The 24117-nt window shown below is 45.8% G+C and overlaps 1 protein-coding gene across 3 annotated transcripts in view; it reads right to left on the bottom strand.

Moving 5' to 3' along the window:
• GRIK5 (glutamate ionotropic receptor kainate type subunit 5) overlaps positions 1-24117 on the bottom strand; it is a 492150-nt gene that overhangs the window by 56201 nt on the left and 411832 nt on the right. For all 3 annotated transcript variants that reach the window (XM_063942365.1, XM_063942364.1, XM_063942366.1), the window contains 3 exons: positions 10446-10619; positions 8369-8534; positions 5340-5565 (listed from right to left, as the gene is read on the bottom strand). In XM_063942365.1, coding sequence (XP_063798435.1) covers positions 5340-5565; positions 8369-8534; positions 10446-10619 — 566 coding nt within the window. The remainder of the gene's footprint in view (positions 1-5339; positions 5566-8368; positions 8535-10445; positions 10620-24117) is intronic.

The following is a 24117-nucleotide window of genomic DNA, read 5'->3' as shown; positions in this document are numbered from 1 at the left end:
CACAGAATGAATGGCTTAGAGTTGTTTGCTGTCTCTGCAATACTGCCAGCTTAGATGACCTTTGCACAAGTCTGGGTCTGCCTCTGGGCAGCGGTCTCCAGCCCTTACCCTTAGCACACACATCCTTTAAATAAGAATGAGAACTCAGAGCTGTAACTAGAGAATTTGGTGCCCTGGGCCAGAAAAAGAATCCCCCCCCCCCAAAAAACCCCAAAACCCACAAACACCCCCCCCCCCAAAAAACAAAAAAAAACAAAACCCCATCTGCATACACAAGGACATAACTAGGTGTGTACGGAGATAGCAGTGCACATAGCACTGCACAGTAGGGTGCACACTAGTCAATTATGAATTATTTAATTACTTTCAATTACAGCTTCTCCCCTTTTTGAAGCCTGGCATCTCCTGACTGCTCCTGTCTCCTACTAACCGCCCCTTTTGTCACTGATATCTATAGCATTCATAGACTTGACTTGATAGCTCTTCGTTGTTCAGTCACACTGTCTTTTATTACATTTTGGGATGCTGATATACCCGGGATTCGAACCCGTTGCCTATGACATTACAGTAGGACACTGTATTCATTGAGCTATCTGCCCTTGCATAGAAAGCTAGAGAATTCCAAGCTGGAGAGTTAACTATTTGAAGTTTACCTTGTACGTTTTGAAGGGGTGATTAGCATTGTGATCCTTGTACTTTGTAAAAGGGGTGATGGCATTGTGATCTCATTCGGGATGCTGGCTCCGGCGTTCTGATCAGTGTTGGGATTTCGGTGTCGGTATTCCGACAGCCGAGATTCCGAACGTTGAGATCCTGACCGGATCCCCTGGTGATCATGTCTAGTAGCGTACAGATAGCAGGCGTGCGTACCGCGAGTGTAAATATACATTTATTTCTGTGCACAGTACAACTTTTCATGTATAACTGAAAGGGTTAATATGTGTAACCAATTGCACATGTTCTTTATAATGCCTTCTCTGTGAATTACTGGTTAGCTACGTAGCGCTGCCCAGTATCACAGCTGTATTCAGTCCTGTATTTCCTTTGATATCATAAATCAGTGACAGTACTTGGTGTTCCGGAACCCAGGGGCGAATATTCTAAGTTATGCCCCTGCACCCACACAAAGTCATCACTTGATTCTGCTTATTAAAGTTGCATGGATACTATCTTTTCAGTGTATGTTCTGGTATCTTGCAGCGCAGAGGAAAGCAGGTCATGGACAACTAATGAGATAGGTTGTGTTCACTGCTGGATCTGCATTTCAAGCTTTCTAGAACCGTACTTTCCTCCTCTCCCTTTTCTTGTCATATTCTTCTAATAAAGTCTTACTTTCTTATTTCCTACGCTGTGTGGTGCGTCGCCTCTTGTTTTCTGAGTCCATGCAGAGGCGAAAGTAGGATATCTAGGGGAGGTGTTTCCATATACTTTTTTTTTTTTTTGTAAGTGTGGCCAGCCAATGGATGGGGGCATAAAAAGCAGTTAACTACCTATAGTATGGTCTTGTGCACAAATGGAGTGCTCAGTTCCAGGGGTAAACGCAGGATCAAGGGCAAAGTCATTGGACTATAATGAAAGGCTAACCATGTTAGATATGTTTACATTACAAAAGGGGCGAATAAGAGGAGATATGATTAATATTTATAAATACATTGAGGGGCAATACAGGGAATTATCAGGTGATCTGTTTATCAAGAGATCTCTACACAGAACACGTAGCCACAGCCTTAGGTTAGAGGAGAGGACTTTTCAAACCAAGCGAAGGAAGGGTTTCTTTACAGTGAGGGCGGTAGAGATATGGACTTCTCTGCCGGAGAAGGTTGTCTTGGCTGACTCAATTGATAAGTTTAAAACAGGGTTGGACAAATTTTTAGCGGAAAAAGAAATCCAAGGATACAACCTCTAATTAGATTAAATATAGGTTGAACACGATGGACAAACAGTCTTTTTTCAACCTTAACAACTACGTTACTATGATTCGTACGGGAAAGGGGGGGGGTTCCCAGAGAGGTGTTGGAGCTAAGCATGAGGGGGCAGAGAATGTGCCGGATCTGTTAAACTAGTGTATGTATGTATATATATGTATACTGTATATAGCAGGTCACATAACCTTGCCCACAGAAGCCAGCTGGCACCTATGGGGAGAGGTTCCTTCCTGTGTGCACACGCCCCCTCACCCTCAAGTCCCCTCCTCCCCGCCATCCTGTGGGTGCAGGATGTAGCATCTTCTGAGGTGTACAAACCTGAGCGCCCGCCAGCGCAGTGGTACATACAGTATACTGTTGTATAGCATTTTTAATAGGGGCTATGGCCACTCCTTCGCTCGGTTGGTCCCATTCCCTCTCAGTACCGGGTCCCGTATCCACTCTCTATGTTAATTATATATATATATATATATATATATATATATATAGAGGAGTCCAAAAGGAGCGGCACTCAGCGGGTCTTTCGTATAAAGATAATGAATAAACGGCGGAGTAACGCCTGGCAGAGGTTAAGGTTTCAGTTTAATACATAAACTTTCATCAGAACAAAGAAGCAATAGAATGTACATACCTTTATACCTTGAGTTCACCATGTGAAACAGACAGCGTGGACCATCACCATAACAACAGGACAGATGACGTCTGGATCCATAAGTAATACTGGTAGGCAGGATAACCAGAATCGCATTAAACATACCCAAATGCGATTCTGGTTATCCTGCCTACCAGTATTACTTATGGATCCAGACGTCATCTGTCCTGTTGTTATGGTGATGTATTGTTTATTCTGCCTCCTAGTTACGGCCCGACCGGAAGTAGCGCTGCAGAGCGCACGTCGCACTTACGTGACGTCACCGGAAGGCGCCGCGGTCAGCGTCCACGCTGTCTGTTTCACATGGTGAACTCAAGGTATAAAGGTATGTACATTCTATTGCTTCTTTGTTCTGACGAAAGTTTATGTATTGAACTGAAACGTTAACCTCTGCCAGGCGTTACTCCACCGTTTATTCATTATCTCTATACGAAAGACCCGCTGAGTGCCGCTCCTTTTGGACTCCTACATTGTCTGCCGCAATACAGATAAGTGAAGGCACCGGGGCAAATATTGTCTATTATCCGGAGTGCCAGCTTTTGTGTCCTTATATATATATATATATAATTAAAACATGTCATACTGTGCATAAAACAGGCACATACAAGGTAGACAAATAAATGTAGACGTAAAAACAAAGGCAGGGGAGACAGCTAATACACATAGGATGAATCACTGTTATCCGAATCCCAGTCTCAATAAAGGCAGATAGCTAATAGCAAATATTTCTATAAAATCAGTTATTCTTCTATTTACTTAGGTGGCACCTAGCGTTACATATACATCACAACTGATGTTAGCAGTAGAAAGCCGTTCACAGTAATATCGGCTTTGTAATTGGTACATGGGAGTATAAAGTCTGACCCTTCTCATTTCATGCTAATTGTGTTATGACGCCTAGCTGTCCGGAAGTATTTAGTAATGACGCTACTGTAGGTATTATGCTGCACACTGGGCGATGAAGAAGTGCTACAGTAAGGATACTTCCATGACTGTTGTATTGACCAAGCACCAAGACTGAAACGTGGCAATGAAAACTGGGGATCATGAATGAAAACTGATAGACCACTAACTAGCAGACTGCCCTGGCCACTGCTGTAACATAAACCCATTTGTGTATTCCCTGTGGATTTTTTATTGTGTGGACAGGCCATCCTGAAGTTTTGCCGCCTCTTACACGCCTGACGGCCATAGACGAGATGACTCCACTGATATCAAACTAACATCTTATATTAACCAGGCACAGTCTGCATTTACTACAACACAATGTGGGATTTTTATAAAAACTGTGGCACAGTTAACTACCAAATCATTGACATACCTGTAACACATAGCAACCAAAAATACTGTAATAGTAATAATTCTAGATGATTAAAGCAAATATCTGACTGATTGCTTTGTGTTAGAGCCCATGTTCTGCTTAGTTAGCAATGTCCCCCGATACAGGGCCTAATTCAGACCTGATCGCAAAAGCAAAAAATTTTCTTTAATGGGCAAAACCATGTGCACTGCAGGTGGGGGAGATGTAACATGTGCAGAGCGAGTTAGATTTGGGTGGGTTATTTTGTTTCTGTGCAGGCTAAATACTGGCTGCTTTATTTTTACACTGCAATTTAGATTTCAGTTTGAACACACCCCACCCAAATCTAACTCTCTCTGCACATGTTACATCTGACCCCCCATGGTTTTGCCCGTGAAAGAAATTTTTTGTTGCTGCGATCAAGTCTGAATTAGGCCCATGGTCAGGAAAAGTCAGAGAGGAAGCTGCTGGCTGAATGCTGTGGAGAAATCTCACCAGGCTTCTCTACTGCACGGATAGCCAGCTTAGGTCAGTAATAGATGTTAAAGCTTTAACAGCCAAGTAGGTGACAGATAAGCAGGTGGCAGGGGCAAGTAAAGTCATATAGATAGGTATACCGTAGGGACACAAGTGAGTTACATGTACGTCTAGTCAAAGACTAAACTTAGTCTAGTCATTAAACAAGTAATAATAGTTGTAACAAACAAATGTGACAGTGCAGCTGGAAGGAATTGGGAGCCGAAGGTGAATGCCAGCCAGGTCATTTTATCCATCCACCTGCCTACAGGTGCTGGGCATCCAGCATGATGGATATGGGAGTGGCCTGGTGCCTGTCTGTGACTGCTGGCTGCTGTTTCCTCGCCGATGGGTCCCCTCCTCTGGCGATGTTGGCACCACACTACTTACACTAGGGGATGAGACGGTGGGTGGACAAAATCATTAAATATATATAAAGGAAGGGGTGAGGGGACAAAATTAAATATAGTGTATAAGTGATGGGCTGGGTTGCACAAAATCACTAAAAATATAAGTGATGCGATGTGACCAGTATAAAGACACATTGATTTTTTTTTTCCTTCAGGATTTGCTGCAGTGATGCAGTCACTATGGCAACCACAGTCACATGGCACATGACGAAGTAAAACGTTCAGCATAAACCTCACCCCAACGTGCTTTCTCTGCCATCACTGAGCTTCCTCAGTGCATGTTTTTGCAATGGCAGCCATATAAATCTGCTGCATACATCAATCCTGAATCTAACCCTAAATTATAGGAAAACTTACTGATAAATCACTTTAAAGAGGTACAAAATTCGTGGGATTGCACCTTTATGAACTAGAGGCCACTTTTGTTTCCCTCCATTGACCTAATGTCACCAAAGTGCTCTGTGTATTGCAGTTAATGGAAAGTGTGGTGTGCCAGAGTTGTTGTACGGTATATGGTGTGGTGTCAGACCTCTCACCTAGTGGCATCCCTATGCCATAGCCCTTGGTATCCAGCAAGCCTCCAATCTGAGTGAGGTTGCAATTGAGCCGACGGTGGTACTCGTTCATGGTAGATTCCAGTAGGAAAGCGTAACGAGAATTTAGGACACGTGCTATTCCCTCCTCCGTGCTCTTCACAAACACGCTGGGCTGCTTGGAGTTCATGTAATTCCACATGCGCTGGTATGTTTGGTACCGGGAGTTCTGTGAGAATAGAACAATCAGATAGATAGCCATTACAGAGTAAGAAACAGAGAGGAGGTGACGCGGATATCAAATTCAACCTCTCAACAAAAATCAGATTAAAACAAATGAAACTTAAAATGGAAAGACTGCAAACCCTGGCCCGCAGCCCGGGAGACGCTTAATCTCTTGTCGTAGCACTAGCCCTGAACGCGGCAGATGTGCTGTGTGTGCAGTGGTGTTATTTATCTCCGCCATCACGCACCCCGCCGTCATCTTCTTGTTCTTCTTCCAAAACACTGACATCGCTCATCTTCCCGGACGACTCACAGAAGGGAGTAGATTTACTAAAGCTTTAGATTCTAGTAAGCAATATAGAAATGATAGCTAGTATCTGATTGGATGCTTCCGGCAACACCACCGTTTTTAGAAGTATCTGATTGGATGCTTCCGGCAACACCACCGTTTTTAGAAGCTTTAGTAAATCCACCTGCAGGCTTGGAAGTGACAATGACACATCGCTAGTACCCCTGGGGTACAATAGTGTCTCTGAATGTCATCACAGTCACATGGGCTACCATGGCTATTATATCTTGCAGAGGTCTTATGTTGCCTAACACTAGTGGGGGAGATGTACTAAGCTTTGGAGAGAGATAAAGTGGAAAGAGATCAAGTCCCAGCCAATCAGCTCCTAACTGCCATGTTACAGGCTGTGTTTGAAAAATGACAGACATGAGCTGATTGGTTGATACTTTATACCCGTCCATTTTATCTCTCTCAAAGGCTTTAGTACATAGAGCCTAATTCAGACCTGTTCGCTCGCTAGAGTTTTTTTGCAGTCCTGCGTTCGCACAGTCGCCACCCATAAGGGAGTGTATTTTCGCTTTGCAAGTGTGCGAACGCATGTGTAGCAGAGCTGTACAAACAGATTTTGTGCAGTCTCTGCGCAGCCCAGGACTTGCTCAGCCGCTGCGATCACTTTAGCCTGTCCGGAACCGGAATTGACGTCAGGAACCCTCCCTGCAAATTCATGGACGCGCCTGCGTTTTTCTAAACACTCCCAGAAAACGGTCAGTTGCCACCCACAAACGCCTTCTTCCTGTCAATCTCCTTGCGAACGCCCGTGCGAATGGATCCTTCGCACCAACCCATAGTTGAGCGGCGATCCGCTTTGTACCCGTGTGACGCGCCTGCGCATGTTTCAAGGTCACACTGCGCACGCACCCAGGACGCTCACATTGAGGAATCTATGGCAAATGACTAAAAGACGGAGGCTGTTTTGAGGGAGGTAACGGGGAGTGCTGGCAAAAACACTTGTTTGTCGCGGGCGTTTACAGGGCGTGCCTCTGCCTACATATGCAATCTCATATGCAGAAAACATGGCGCCAGCATCTCAGTTCCCAAAGCCAGTCTGCGTGCCCACAGAGTCACCCAGATGGTCAATTGTGGCAGGATATGCGACCACAGCTGTGTGTGTGTGTGTGTGTGTGTGTGACCGTCTCAGTACTCTTCCAGGCAGCACTAGCACACTTTTGCACAGTAAACTGCGTGCGGAATCACAGCTGCAAATGCATTTGCGTCTACATCTGAGACAGGCACAAAAAGCAGAAACACAAGACGAAAAGAAACCTTGGAAATAAACCATCACATCTGTGTTGTAGAATTAGCAACCAGTCAGCAAAACGGCCATTGTGTTCCACGACTTTGGTCTTGTGGTCTAGTGGGACATGAAAACGTACTTATACCACAGTAGAAAAATACGGGGGGAATGTATCAAACCTTCAAGAGAGATAAAGTGGGGAAGTTGCCAGTAGCAACCAATTACCTTCTAGCCATCATTTATCTAGCACAGTCTATAAAATGACCGATTGGTTGCTATGGGCAACTTCACTACATCTCTCTCGAAGGTTTGAACCATCTTTCCTGTTTTACAGAACTGAGGGGGTAATTCCAAGTTGATCGCAGCAGGACATTTTTTAGCAGTTGGGCAAAACCATGTGCACTGCAGGGGGGGCAGATATAACACGTGCAGAGAGAGTTAGATTTGGGTGGGTTATTTTGTTTCTGTGCAGGGTAAATACTGGCTGCTTTATTTTCACACTGCAATTTAGATTTCAGTTTGAACACACCCCACCCAAATCTATCTCTCTCTGCACATGTTATATCTGCCTCCCCTGCAGTGCACATGGGCCCTCATTCCGAGTTTATCGCTCGCAAGGCGAATTTAGCAGAGTTGCTCACGCTAAGCCTACGCCTACTGGGAGTGTATCTTAGCTTCTTAAAATTGCGACCGATGTATTCGCAATATTGCGATTACAAACTACTTAGCAGTTTCAGAGAAGCTTCAGACTTACTCGGCATCTGCGATCAGTTCAGTGCTTGTCGTTCCTGGTTTGACGTCATAAACACACCCAGCGTTCGCCCAGACACTCCCCCGTTTCTCCGGCCACTCCTGCGTTTTTTCCGGAAACGGTAGCGTTTTTATCCACACGCCCCTAAAACGCAGTGTTTCCGCCCAGTAACACCCATTTCCTGTCAATCACACTACGTTCGCCGGAGCGAAGAAAAAGCCGTGAGTAAAAATACTATCTTCATTGTAAAATTACTTGGCGCAGTCGCAGTGCGAATATTGCGCATGCGTACTAAGCGGAATTTCACTGCGATGCGATGAAAATTACCGAGCGAACGACTCGGAATGAGGGCCCTGGTTTTGCCCAATTGCTATCAAAAATCCTGCTGCGATCAACTTGGAATTACCCCCTGAAACTGTTACCTTGCGACATCCATCCCTATATCCATGGAAAGAGCTGGAAATGGCACCTACCTGGAAGAAAGTCATGGTAGAGCCACCATGAATGGTCCCATATTCAATATTGGTCTGATCTGCTAGGTCATCCGCTGACTCAATTGGGACCTCCATTCTTTGCACGGTCAGGAAGGCAGCAAGATTGGCAGTGTAGGAAGAGATGATGATGAGAGTGAAAGCCCACCTAGGGAAGAGGTACTGGGTGACATGGGCTGTATTTGGCCAAGGGGCTTAGTCATCAGTGTCCATGAGTGAGATGTATCATACCTTGTACCAACATATCAGCTCCTGCAATGTCACAGGCTGTGCTAGAAAGACGACACTTGATTGACTGGTTGGTACTTTATCTGTCTTCACTTTATCTCTCTACAAGGTTTAAAACATCTCCTCCCATGTATCCACCCAAAGTCAACTCATCCGCTCTGTCACACAATCTGGAGATCTACAGATGTTATTGCCCATGTCACTAATACCGCTTTCAGACTGCCCGCTACGAACACGGGTTATTGGCACATGAGCGCGCATAACCCGTGTTCATGTGCGGTCTGAAAGGCGCCCGGGGAAAAATACCGGGTCAAGCAACCCTGGTAGCCTTGAACTCACGTCCAACCCGGCTCGATTTGCGGTGTGAACAGGAGCCGGATCGATGTGACCCGTTTCACTGTGCATGTACGGGCGGCGCTTGGAGATCACGTGATCTCCAAGCGCTGTCCCCACTGTGTCACCGCTGATGTCACCAACCTGGCATTATGCGGATCGCACCCTGGGAGCACCCGTCTCAGGCTCCCGGGTGCGACTTGCCTCAGGTGGTGTGAAAGGGGTATAAGTTGCCAACAATGGGTGGGTATATGCAGCTTTCTTACGTCTATATCATCTTATCACCCATCCTCAGAGGAGAGCTCACATCAATGTCACACGTCCCACAATGTCACTCTCTTAGTCGACAATTATGAATACAAATTGCAGCTGTACAGAAACATCTCTATGGGATCTGTGATTTGCCCATTGTAGACTACATTCAGGCATGGTGGCTGGACATAATAACATTCAGCAAAGCCTAATATCTGTACTACGCACATGGTATATTCAAATGAAGTTGAATTACTGAAATTGTCGAAAAACTGAGCTTTTTCGACCAAAAAACCATGTCGAATCGGATTCGACAATTCAATACGGCACTTATCGACAAAAAACCTGTCGTTTCAGTTTCGACTTTTTACTATTCGACAATTTCATGTCTTTAATGTTAAAAATGCGGCATTTCGACAAAAGTATATTCAATTGAAGAATGTTGATTCAACATCAGTGCTTTTCAACAGTCATTTCGTCAATTTCATTGCGCCTACTTTTTCTGGCGTGAGCTCATAAGAAATCTTAAATACTTTTTTTTTTGGTTTTCTTTTTCTAATAGCATATCTATTTATATTTCAAGGGATTATCTACTTTGTTTTTCTATTTATGACCCACAGTATTATATAATCGATTTTTTAAAAGAATATTTTTTCCTGTACTCGGCTGAGGGAAATGTACCCATGATTCCATAGTTTTACCCAGGATAAACTTCTCCAAAGCCACTCCTCTCTCCTCACTCCAAAACCAAATTGATCACTCTGCAGCTCCTCACTCCGTCTGCAGGTTCACAAAATGGCTGCTGAGCACGCAGCAAACAAGCCCTATATACAATTCCAAACAGCGGGAAGTCGAATCCAGACCGCCGACTATTCGACGATTAGTCCGTTTTTCGACAGAGGGCGTGTTGAATCCGTTTTTAATTGAATATGTCGAATTCAGTGTCCCAGGTAGAGGGTTTCGGCTGTTGAATAGTGTTGAATCCAAAAACTGACGAATCCACGCCGTAATTCGACTTCAACTGAATATACCCCATAATAAAAACACACTGAGAATGACATCAACGTAAAGATGGAAGAGACAAGTTGGACTATTCATAATAAGAACAATAACACATACACCGTAGCAAGAGGGGAAATATCCTAGCGGTAAATATTGAAAGCAGGAACTGTCCCTAGAGCTCACATTATGCTATATCAGGAATCCCATCAATCATACATTATGCCTAGGATGCCACCATACTTACCAGACTCCACTCACACATCTTGTGGACAGTGCCCGCGGCATGACTTCAGACCCCTGCTGCATGAACCCTCCCACAGGGAACCACAGGCTGTTCCCCAACGTGTACTGGTTCTCTAGGATGTGATGCCGCTCACGTAGACACGGGTGTGGGTTATACCATTCGTAGGGGCTCAGTCTGAATGAGAAGATAACAAACATTCAGATCATACCATTGTACTCCCTCATGGGTTTAATTAAATGTACAGGTGTTAGTGGGGATGGAAGCCGAGTGGGCTACTCCTAATGTAATGGTGATCAACAAAGAAAAGCAGAATAATCTATTATCACAGTTCTGTGTACAGTATGTATCCTTTTTAGTCTTTATAGGTTTGTATTGTAGGGAAGGTGATCTCCGAATCCGAGAAGTGTTAGAACTCGAGGACATACACTGAAACTGGAGGGAGACAGGTTCAGGGAAAATGTAAGGGAAAATTACTTCACAGAAAGGGTAGTGGATAAGTGGAATAGCCTCCCATCAGAGGTGGTAGAGGCTAAGACTGTAGAGCAATTTAAACATGCTTGGGATAGGCATATGAATATCCTTACAAAGAACTAAGCTTCAAAAAGGGTTGAGATTACCTAAAGCAGAGGTTCTCAAACTCGGTCCACGGGGGCCCACACAGTGCATGTTTTGCAGGTCTCCTCACAGAATCGCAAGTGAAATAATTAGCTCCACCTGTGGACCTTTTAAAATGTGTCAGTGAGTAATTAATACACCTGTGCACCTGCTGGGTTACCTGCAAAACATGCACTGTGTGTGCCCCCGAGGACCGAGTTTGAGAACCTCTAACCTAAAGGATAAAAAAGAGGCAGACTAGATGAGCAAAGTGGTTCTTATCTGCCATCAAATTCTATGTTTCTATGAATCTGGATTTTAAATATTAAATGCTGACATCTCAATTAAAGTACACAAGAGAAAAAAATGCATGACATTATGGAAACCTGCTGTAATTTCTTTACCTTTTTTGTGATAGCACCATAATAATATGCAACGCTATATAGAGAATGTTTATTTATTCTTAGTCTGCCAGAACTCATTGGGTTCCATAGCAACTTTTTTTAGTTGGCTCGATGATGCTTCTCCAGTCTCTGATTAGTTCTCTCTGTTCTCACCAGACCCATAGCAAGATTAATGGGGGACCCCCTCTGTCAGATACCCCCCCCCCCCAGCCAGAGCCAACTGACATCACTATCTCTCCCTCTTGTGCAGCAGCAGAACCAGGCAGCCAGAATGTGAGCAGGCTCAGTATGCAGTGCAGGCAGACACACAGGAGTAACAAGTTTCATTAGCTACCGATGGAGAACTGTAAGTGACCCAGGCATTTCAGCTTCTCCTCCTCTCTACCTGGGTCCTGTGTAACCTGTTATCTAATGAGAGCATTCAGGTCTAGAGACACACACAGAGTCCTACTGAGTCCTGTCCCAGTGTGTAAGTAGTACAGAGGCTGCTGATATTCTTGCATGTGACAAGATAAAGTATAGATTTTATTTTTTTCTATGTGTATTTTAAGGTTATTTAAGTTGTCTTTGTTCTGCTACAAGACAACTTTATAAAATAGTTTGTCTCTCAATTAGGTGGAGCTAAAAACAGTACCCAGGCATTATTAATCTACTAGTTTTTAATCTAACATACACCATTGGTTTAAATGTAATATACACAATCCATACCTCCCAACATGATCCATTCCAGAAGGGACAAAATACTCTTTACCTGGGCTTCCCACTTAACTTATGACTGCAATCACCTGTATTGGAATACCTTTCTTGTCAATTAAATAGCTCAAGACAGGTGACGCCAATCATATATTAAGAGGGAAGTCCAGGTCCGGCCCTGACCCAACCTGCCCTTGCTCAGGATAGCCTCCCATTCAGCTTTTCTGAGCATGTACGGGTCCTGACTGGCATTTCATTGCCTCAGCTCCAAACCAGCAAATGCTTTCACTTATCTGAAATGATAAATATGTAGGATCTCATTCAGCGTTAGGAGTAAACCCAGCTAGAAGGTACAATTGTGCAATACGGTACCAGGGCATTTCAGTCAGCAGGAGTAGCATACAGATGGAGCCATGCTAATCGTGGCTCCATCTGTGCCTGGGCGGGCCTGCCTATTGCCGAGAGCATCTCCGTCTGGGGCGCACGCACGCCTGTGACGGAGACGCGCCCCATTCACTAGAATGGGAGAGCGTCTCTGTGCACTCCCGGCGGGGCTAGTCACGCCGGGACTGCACGTATGCAACGGAGCCGCCTCAGATGAGCGCGGCTCCATCTTTATATGTCTGGTTTACCACAGCCTCGGGCCAAAGACACTCACGTCCCACTTGCACCTATGCTGTAAACCATTACATTTACAGTACGTGCAACAAACACATCAATTAAACTACATATATCACTCAAAGTTCTACGTAAGACCCTATGGGGCTCATTTATCAATATTCGCATTAGTGCCCAAAATCACAGTGCAGTATGTGAGTACACTGCCACCATGTATCAAAGAGCTCACGCAGGTACAGGGGCTCAGAAAGGTGCCGGTTCCTGCAATGTGCTCAGAGTGATAAACTGGACTCAGCAATCTGCTGACCATGCCTGTGCGGCGGTCACTGCTGACACCTAATTTTGGGAAGTGCAGCCCATAGGCTACAGTGGTTAATGCTAACTTCAGTTTACAGCATTACTCTATAATCTGGAATCACTTCAGTGGAGACAATTCCCAAAACCAGCAAGTGACAGTACAAATTATACATATATATATATATATATATATATATACACACACACACACACACACACACACACACACACGTCGAGTCACATTATTATGATCACCAGGTAATAGCCAGAGTAACCGCCGTGTGCAGCACGAACCGCAGCTAGACGAGCTGAACTGTCGCTTTACACACACGTCTGGTAGCCCCCAGGTTCATTATGACGGTGATCTGCTCCACTGTAGCGCGTTGGACGGCCCTCACGCACCTTCGTAGCCGACGTTCACCTCTTGCATCACTGGCATGTGGCGCTCCGTAGTTTCCACGTTGGTTATTGGCAATGATGCAGTATGTAGTACAGTCACGATACAACTTCACCGCAGCAGCACGCCAACAGTTCAAACACTGCGCTGTGTCAGAAATACAGCCACCCTTGGCCCGAAAGCTGATAATCATCCCTTTTTGCAACTTGTATAAATTGCCTCTTTTACCCATGACCGCAACGAGTGATATGTGTGCAGACGGCGTATCACACACTTTATATACCCACCAAGCCAGCGCACGTCACGTGACGTACTTCATGGGCTATGCGCTGCTGACGTCAAATGTAGGAGGTGGTCATAATAATGTGACTCGACTATATATATATATATATATATATATATATATATATTGTGCACCCTATATATTACTGTATATTTAAACGCTATGATGACAGCAGGGTTATAAACATTTTCTCTGCCCCTCGTAAACTGTACACATTTTCTGCCTTGAAAATATACCATTGTGTCATTCTAAGGGAAACTAGAACCAAAATATGATTTAAGACATTTATCAGATACAATATCATTGAACTTTACCATTTATAGTGCTACAAAAAAAGGTTTTGTGTATTTTATTGTATTATACCCTATTCTTTAGTATTCTTGGCTCATTTACTTTTTATCGCCAGAAGGTGTCAATCAATCAAGAGGTTTAATCTACAACTAAAAACTCTATGTCAATAGCAACGGATTTGAGAGTAGGATCATTGGACAAAGATGCTATCTAAGTACACTATGTACTCAAAATAAAATAAATTGTATTGTCCAGTAATGGTTAACGGTATACGATATTTATCACCAAGATTGACAAAAAAAAATGCCCTTATGGTTTATGCTGTCTATCATCGACCAGTCATTAAATGATGTTTTCTAATCCTACAAGGCAACACAGAAAAAAGCTGACGATTTAAATGTCAAGACTGAAAGATTTTATCCTGCAAAGTACCCGATAGAACATATATTTCCCTATAAATGTCAACATTTAAACCTTTAAACATTGCAGCAGTTTTATGCTTCTGGAGCAGAATTACCAACATTTAAAATTATTTCCAGGGAATGTTGATCGGAGAATTTCTACACATGGAACACAGTGTAGGTGTCGTATATTGAGCCTGATTCCAATTTGTATGGAATTGCACAGCCGCGATTCTGTACTAATAAAATGCAGGAGGCATCTGTAGGACTTAGATTTATCTCGGGGTGCTGCAACTGACGCAGCATTGGATCACCATCATGACCACTGGTCACGACTATCGATGGTATCAGAACAAGGTCAGTCTTCGTAAGCCGAAGCTCACTGAGACTGTCCATAGGATCTGGACAGCCGGGTCCAGGAAGTCTGCACCCGACGGCTCAGACACAGGGCCCGAAACGCTTACAAAAACGGGGACAATGCGCCCCTGCTTGTAAGAATAGTGCCGGTTGCCGCTCCAAACGCTGCAGCTAAGGAGGGGCTACGAGTGATCACGCAGGATCTGGTTTGCACATGTGCAGACCACAAACCATCTGGTTTTCTACATTATCTATCAGGTTTGCGTACAAATCCGGATCAGGCCCATAGTACAAGACCATGGCTACTGGGAATCAACAGAGTATGGGGCTCACGAGGAGATGGATTCACTTTACAATGGAAACACAGACTTAAAATGCGGCCCTAAAAAGTATGCTGTTGCTGGTGTGTGGCCTGACTCAGATGTGGTTGGAGGTGCTACAGCTGCTACTTATATGGAAGCACTAGTGTGGTAATGCAGCAGGGGGCGTCACACCTCCTGCATGCATTAGTGATCTGAGTTGCATCCATAGACGCAGCATCAGATCACCTGCATCACCACTGGCTGACGGTACAATCCCGTGGGTAAACATCGGCCATCTGGTTGTGCAGCATGGCTGCAGAAAGTATGATGCTGGACTCATTGCTACTGCATGAGAGACAAGCGGCAACACGTCCCCACACCTTCATATTGCCCCCACTCCCACGTTACATCCCCAAATGGTTCCTGACTGTCAGTCGCTCTGCAGGTAAATCCTCTCTGCGGCCAGCGGATGTGGATGAATAGATCGATGCTGTGTGGACAAGAGTTTGGTCTACCATGTTGGTTAGACAGGGACAACAGATCGGCCTTTAATAGATCAGCAGTAACAGGAGATCAGAAGTGATAGTGTCGAATGTAACAATACATCGACAATATAACTATCAAATGTATTGGATAGACATACCATAACGATCAACAGTAATTAGACACCACAGGATACATAGGTGGTCATTCCGAGTTGATCGCTCGCTAGCAGTTTTTTGCAGCCATGCAAACGCTATGCCGCCTCCCACTGGGAGCGTATTTTAGCTTAGCAGAAGTGCGAACGAAAGGATCGCAGAGCGGCTGCAAAGTTTTTTTTGTGCAGTTTCAGAGTAGCTCAAAACCTACTCAGCGCTTGCGATCACTTCAGACTGTTCAGTTCCTGTTTTGACGTCACGAGCACGCCCTGCGTTCGCCCAGCCACGCCTGCGTTTTTCCTGGCACGCCTGCGTTTTTTCGAACACTCCCTGAAAACGGTCAGTTGATACCCAGATACGCCCACTTCATGTCAATCACTCTGCGGCCAGCAGTGCGACTGAAAAGCATCGCTAGACCCTGTGCGAAACGACATAGTTCGTTGTAATAGTACATTGCGCCGCATATGCATGCGCAGAAGTGCCATTTTTTTCCTCATCGCTGCACAGCGAACGAATGCAGCTAGCGATCAACTCTGAATGACCCCCCTAGATCGTTTGCTGAATGTAGAAAAGAAAGTAGGTTGACAGTTAAATAATCGACTGGTTATAGATCAACAAGTAAAAGCTCACCAGTTAAATGATCGACTGGTTATAGATTGACAGTAAAAAGGTACTGTAGGAACTGGGTGTAGTATTAGTGGTCAGCAGCCGGGATCCCGACCGCCGGCATACCGACAGCTGGGCGAGCGCTAATGAGCCCCTTGCGGGCTCGTTGCGCTCGCCATGCTGCAGGCACGGTGGTGCACTACGCATGCCACGTTATTTATTATCCCTCCAGGGGGGGGGGGGGGGGGTCATGGACCCCCAAGAGGGAGAATATGTGTCGGCATGCCGACGGTCGGGATCCCGGCACCGGCCGGTGGCATACTGAAGACTACCTGTAGGAACTCAACGGTCCATTCAGTACAGGACAAGTGTGGCTTTGTAGCAGCTGGTTATAGTAGTACTACAAGCTCATTTTGACCTGAGAGGGCAGTGTGGGACTTGTAGTGCACCGTTAAAGAAAAGGGTTGGGGGGGTTGAGGTATTACCGGAGTTAGGGGTGCCAGATCTCTATTTGGACAGCTAGGAATAGCGGGATGTGTAGGGGGGTGATGGTCAGCAGCGTCTAGATTTAGAGGGAGGAATAGCAGGGTGTATGGGTGGGGGATAGATGGATGTCACAGTAATGAAGGACGAGTGTGGCTTTGCAGGGGTAGGTGAGTGTGGTACTACAGCCAATGCAGGCGTGCTAGGGCAGTGTGGGACTTGTAGTACACCATTTATAAATAGAGTCGGGTGCACTATTACCGGACGTCAGCTTCCATAATGTCTCAGTTTACTGTTGACCTGTTACATGTCTACCTTATCACTGTTAATATATTTCTTTGTTGATCATATATACTGTATGTCTATCTTTTAGTTGTCAATCTTCTTTATGTCGATGTTTCAGTTGTCAGGCTTTATGTTGTTGAACTATTTATTTTCTGACTGTATCATTTGTCTATCATGCGTCTGTCGATCAAATATCTGTCTAACTGTTTCGATGTCGACCTATTATGTTGTAAATGTTCTGTTTATCGGTATATTTTGCTTCGTATCTACGTTCTGTCGCTTTATTACGTGTCGATCTTATTTGTGTATTGACCGTGTCTCTGTTCCTGTTGTTGACCTCATGAACTTGTCGACCTAAGTTTGTCGATCTACTGTGGTTCCATCATCCAGATACTCCCAGGAGAACCTCTCCTCCTAACAGGCCCATGTGCTTCTGTGTCCAAGTCTACCTCTGCCGCATGTGCGTTACTGCCCTTCCGGTACCTGGTCGTCTCTTGCTCGCCCCTTCTCTTCTCTAAGGGCAGGGGGTCATAAGCAGTGCCGCAGAGAGGGGGAGGGGGGGGGAGCACTAAATACCTGGACCTGTGGCCCCCCTTCTCTGAGTATACTTTCATTGCTTCAGCAAGCAAGTCCCTCCTCCACTACGCCATCTTCCAAGTGATATCTTCAGGTAGATGGCGCTGTACAGTGCAAGCAAAGACTCTGACACTGTGCCAGAGTGCATATGTACCATCCCCTCAAATATCACTGGGAAGATGACATCACCAAGGAGGAGGGTAATGCTTGGCAGAGCTAGTTAGATACTGATTGGACCCGCATGGTCCTGCTTATATGTATTCTATTTAGAGTTTGGATTTTGATTTTGATTTTATTTTTTGGGCGGGGGGTTGGGGGGGGGGGGCATCCGCGCACCCAATTATGTCACACACACCCATACTGTACCTGGACCTGGCAAACCTCACTACGGCCCAGGTCACAAGCGCATACGGATAAAAGTGTAATAGGTCCTACACACTGGGCGATACTACTGAAAGACATGAATGATCTCGTTAATTAATGAACGATATACCGTTCATATCTTTCAGTGTGGAGGCACCAACGATGCGCGGCCCCGCGATCGTTCATCGCTGGTGCCCCGTCGCTTGTGTGTGCAGGCCAATATGGACTGCACTGCTATGGAGACAGGTGACAGGGGGAGTGAAGAAACTTCACTCCCCCCGTCACTGCCCCCCCTGCCGCCGGGTCGCCCGTATCCGCTGTCGGGCAGCTCGGCGACGGATCGCATAGTGTGTAGGGCCCTTAAGTCTTATTTGTGAGCATGTGCAATACGTCCAACTATACATGAACCCCCATAGTTCACGCACTCTGATTCAATACACACAGCCCACTGCTGGGTTAGGTGAACAGAGTGAGTGAGCGTGATAGTGCACAGTATGTCACCTGGCTCATACTCACATACTGTACAGGAGCACCACAAGGACACTATGCCACTGATATAGCTGTATTTTACATCAAGAGCTCATACAAACTGCATACTGAGCCTAATTCAAGGTTCATTATAAAACAACATTTCCCTCTAATGGGCAAATTCATGTGCACTGCAGGTGGGGCAGACATAACGGGTGTGGTATGGTATGCCGGCGGCCGGGCTTCCTGCGACCAGCACACCGGCGCCGGGAGCCAGACCGCCGGCATACCGACAGCGTGGCGAGCGCAAATGAGCCCCTTGCGGGCTCGCTGCGCTCGCCACGCTGCAGGCACGGTGGCGCGCAGGGGGTCGTGGACCCCCACGAGGGAGAAAAAGTGTCGGTATGCCGGCTGTCGGGATTCCGGCGCCGGTATACTGTGCGCCGGGATCCCAACAGTCGGCATTCTGAAGACCACCCGACATAACATGTGCAGAGAGATTTAAGGTGCATACACAGGGTGCGCTGTTTGCTTACGATTTTGACTATATAGTTACCACATATCACACCGCGTGTATATAGCTTACGATACCGATGAGCGCTCCTGCGGGGACGGTATTGCAAGAAAAAATAGACTATGCAGGCAAGGCAATTTTGACTATAATGTGTACAATCTAGTTTCTAGTATAGTCAAAATTGCACATATAGTCAAAATTGGTGGTTCTGGGCTCCAGGAAGTTCAAGGGAAATCGCAAAGCAAAAATTGGCACCTACTCAAAATCTCACTGTGTGTACAGTATGTACATTTAGATTTGGTTGGGGTGTATTCAAACTGAAATCTAAACTGCAGTGTAGAAATAAAGCAGCCAGTATTTACCCTTCACAGAAACAATATAACCCGCCCAAATCTAACTCTCTCTGCACGTTATATATGCTCTAGAGATGTGCACCGGAAATTTTTCGGGTTTTGTGTTTTGGTTTTGGGTTCGGTTCCGTGGCCGTGTTTTGGGTTCGAACGCGTTTTGGCAAAACCTCACCGAATTTTTTTTTGTCGGATTCGGGTGTGTTTTGGATTCGGGTGTTTTTTTCAAAAAACCCTAAAAAACAGCTTAAATCATAGAATTTGGGGGTCATTTTGATCCCAAAGTATTATTAACCTCAATAACCATAATTTCCACTCATTTTCAGTCTATTCTGAACACCTCACACCTCACAATATTATTTTTAGTCCTAAAATTTGCACCAAGGTCGCTGGATGACTAAGCTCAGCGACCCAAGTGGCCGACACAAACACCTGGCCCATCTAGGAGTGGCACTGCAGTGTCACGCAGGATGGCCCTTCCAAAAAACACTCCCCAAACAGCACATGACGCAAAGAAAAAAAGAGGCGCAATGAGGTAGCTGTGTGAGTAAGCTAAGCGACCCTAGTGGCCGACACAAACACCTGGCCCATCTAGGAGTGGCACTGCAGTGTCACGCAGGATGGCCCTTCCAAAAAACACTCCCCAAACAGCACATGACACAAAGAAAAAAAGAGGCGCAATGAGGTAGCTGTGTGACTAAGCTCAGCGACCCAAGTGGCCGACACAAACACCTGGCCCATCTAGGAGTGGCACTGCAGTGTCACGCAGGATGGCCCTTCCAGAAAACACTCCCCAAACAGCACATGACGCAAAGAAAAATGAAAGAAAAAAGAGGTGCAAGATGGAATTGTCCTTGGGCCCTCCCACCCACCCTTATGTTGTATAAACAGGACATGCACACTTTAACCAACCCATCATTTCAGTGACAGGGTCTGCCACACGACTGTGACTGAAATGACGGGTTGGTTTGGACCCCCACCAAAAAAGAAGCAATTAATCTCTCCTTGCACAAACTGGCTCTACAGAGGCAAGATGTCCACCTCATCATCATCCTCCGATTCATCACCGTGTACATCCCCCTCCTCACAGATTATCAATTCGTCCCCACTGGAATCCACCATCACAGCTCCCTGTGTACTTTGTGGAGGCAATTGCTGATGGTGAATGTCTCCATGGAGGAATTGATTATAATTCATTTTAATGAACATCATCTTCTCCACATTTTCTGAAAGTAACCACGTACGCCGATTGCTGACAAGGTGAGCGGCGGCACTAAACACTCTTTCGGAGTACACACTTGTGGGAGGGCAACTTAGGTAGAATAAAGCCAGTTTGTGCAAGGGCCTCCAAATTGCCTCTTTTTCCTGCCAGTATACGTACGGACTGTCTGACGTGCCTACTTGGATGCGGTCACTCATATAATCCTCCACCATTCTTTCAATGGGGAGAGAATCATATGCAGTGACAGTAGACGACATGTCCGTAATCGTTGGCAGGTCCTTCAGTCTGGACCAGATGTCAGCATCAGCAGTCGCTCCAGACTGCCCTGCATCACTGCCAGCGGGTGGGCTCGGAAATTCTGAGCCTTTTCCTCGCACCCCCAGTTGCGGGAGAATGTGAAGGAGGAGATGTTGACAGGTCGCGTTCCGCTTGACTTGACAATTTTCTCACCAGCAGTTCTTTGAACCCCTGCAGACTTGTGTCTGCCGGAAAGAGAGATCCAAGGTAGGTTTTAAATCTAGGATCGAGCACGGTGGCCAAAATGTAGTGCTCTGATTTCAACAGATTGACCACCCGTGAATCCTTGTTAAGCGAATTAAGGGCTCCATCCACAAGTCCCACATGCCTAGCGGAATCGCTCTGTGTTAGCTCCTCCTTCAATGTCTCCAGCTTCTTCTGCAAAAGCCTGATGAGGGGAATGACCTGACTCAGGCTGGCAGTGTCTGAACTGACTTCACGTGTGGCAAGTTCAAAAGGTTGCAGAACCTTGCACAACGTTGAAATCATTCTCCACTGCGCTTGAGACAGGTGCATTCCACCTCCTATATCGTGCTCAGTTGTATAGGCTTGCCTTGAATGGCCTTTTGCTGCTCCTCCAACCTCTGAAGCATATAGAGGGTTGAATTCCACCTCGTTACCACTTCTTGCTTCAGATGATGGCAGGGCAGGTTCAGGCGTTTTTGGTGTTGCTCCAGTCTTCTGTACGTGGTGCCTGTACGCCGAAAGTGTCCCGCAATTCTTCTGGCCACCGACAGCATCTCTTGCACGCCCCTGTCGTTTTTTTAAAAATTCTGCACCACCAAATTCAAGGTATGTGCAAAACATGGGACGTGCTGGAATTTGCCCAGATTTAATGCACACACAATATTGCTGGCGTTGTCCGATGCCACAAATCCACAGGAGAGTCCAATTGGGGTAAGCCATTCCGCGATGATCTTCCTCAGTTGCCGTAAGAGGTTTTCAGCTGTGTGCGTATTCTGGAAACCGGTGATACAAAGCGTAGCCTGCCTAGGAAAGAGTTGGCGTTTGCGAGATGCTGCTACTGGTGCCGCCGCTGCTGTTCTTGCGGCGGGAGTCAATACATCTACCCAGTGGGCTGTCACAGTCATATAGTCCTGAGTCTGCCCTGCTCCACTTGTCCACATGTCCGTGGTTAAGTGGACATTGGGTACAACTGCATTTTTTAGGACACTGGTGAGTCTTTTTCTGAGGTCTGTGTACATTTTCGGTATCGCCTGCCTAGAGAAATGGAACCTAGATGGTATTTGGTACCGGGGACACAGTACCTCAATCAAGTCTATAGTTGGCTCTGCAGTAATGATGGATACCGGAACCACGTTTCTCACCGCCCAGGATGCCAAGGCCTCAGTTATCCGCTTTGCAGCAGGATGACTGCTGTGATATTTCATCTTCCTCGCAAAGGACTGTTGGACAGTCAATTGCTTGGTGGAAGTAGTAAAAGTGGTCTTACGACTTCCCCTCTGGGATGACCATCGACTCCCAGCAGCAACAACAGCAGCGCCAGCAGCAGTAGGCGTTACACGCAAGGATGCATCGGAGGAATCCCAGGCAGGAGAGGACTCGTCAGAATTGCCAGTGACATGGCCTGCAGGACTATTGGCATTCCTGGGGAAGGAGGAAATTGACACTGAGGGAGTTGGTGGGGTGGTTTGCGTGAGCTTGGTTACAAGAGGAAGGGATTTACTGGTCAGTGGACTGCTTCCGCTGTCGCCCAAAGTTTTTGAACTTGTCACTGACTTATGATGAATGCGCTGCAGGTGACGTATAAGGGAGGATGTTCCGAGGTGCTTAACGTCCTTACCCCTACTTATTACAGCTTGACAAAGGCAACACATGGCTTGACAAATGTTGTCCGCATTTCTGTTGAAATACTTCCACACCGAAGAGCTGATTTTTTTGGTATTTTCACCAGGCATGTCAATGGCCATATTCCTCCCACGGACAACAGGTGTCTCCCTGGGTGCCTGACTTAAACAAACCACCTCACCATCAGAATCCTCCTTGTCAATTTCCTCCCCAGCGCCAGCAACACCCATATCCTCCTCATCCTGGTGTACTTCAACACTGACATCTTCAATCTGACTATCAGGAACTGGACTGCGGGTGCTCCTTCCAGCACTTGCAGGGGGCGTGCAAATGGTGGAAGGCGCATGCTCTTCACGTCCAGTGTTGGGAAGGTCAGGCATCGCAACCGACACAATTGGACTCTCCTTGTGGATTTGTGATTTCGAAGAACGCACAGTTCTTTGCTGTGCTTTTGCCAGCTTAAGTCTTTTCATTTTTCTAGCGAGAGGCTGAGTGCTTCCATCCTCATGTGAAGCTGAACCACTAGCCATGAACATAGGCCAGGGCCTCATCCGTTCCTTGCCACTCCGTGTGGTAAATGGCATATTGGCAAGTTTACGCTTCTCCTCCGACGATTTTATTTTAGATTTTTGAGTCCTTTTTTTACTGATATTTTGTGTTTTGGATTTTACATGCTCTGTACTATGACATTGGGCATCGGCCTTGGCAGACGACGTTGATGGAATTTCATCGTCTCGGCCATGACTAGTGGCAGCAGCTTCAGCACGAGGTGGAAGTGGATCTTGATCTTTCCCTATTTTTGGAACCTCAACATTTTTGTTCTCCATATTTTAATAGGCACAACTAAAAGGCACCTCAGGTAAACAATGGAGATGGATGGATACTAGTATACTTATGGATGACGAGTGACTGACGACACAGAGGTAGCTACAGCCGTGGACTACCGTACTGCGTCTGCTAGTATAGAGATGATAATGATATAAAAAATATATATATATCACTACTGCAGGTATATATAATATAATGACGGACCTGCTGGACACTGTCAGCAGACTCCTAAACTACTAGTATAAAGAAGAAAGAAAAAAAACCCCCACCACAGGTAGGTATACAATTATGGACGAGCCCTGACGACACAGGGGTAGCTACAGCCGTGGACTACCGTACTGCGTCTGCTAGTATAGAGATGATAATGATATAAAAAATATATATATATATATCACTACTGCAGGTATATATAATATAATGACGGACCTGCTGGACACTGTCAGCAGACTCCTAAACTACTAGTATGAAGAAGATAGAAAAAAAAAAACCCACCACAGGTAGGTATACAATTATGGACGAGCACTGACGACACAGAGGTAGCTACAGCCGTGGACTACCGTACTGCGTCTGCTAGTATAGAGATGATAATGATATAAAAA

This window comes from Pseudophryne corroboree, chromosome 10 (genome assembly GCF_028390025.1).
Source record: "Pseudophryne corroboree isolate aPseCor3 chromosome 10, aPseCor3.hap2, whole genome shotgun sequence".
Taxonomy (NCBI): Eukaryota; Metazoa; Chordata; class Amphibia; order Anura; family Myobatrachidae; genus Pseudophryne; species Pseudophryne corroboree.
The sequence above is the reverse complement of the archived record's forward strand: the minus strand, read 5'-3'. Positions and strand labels throughout refer to the sequence as shown.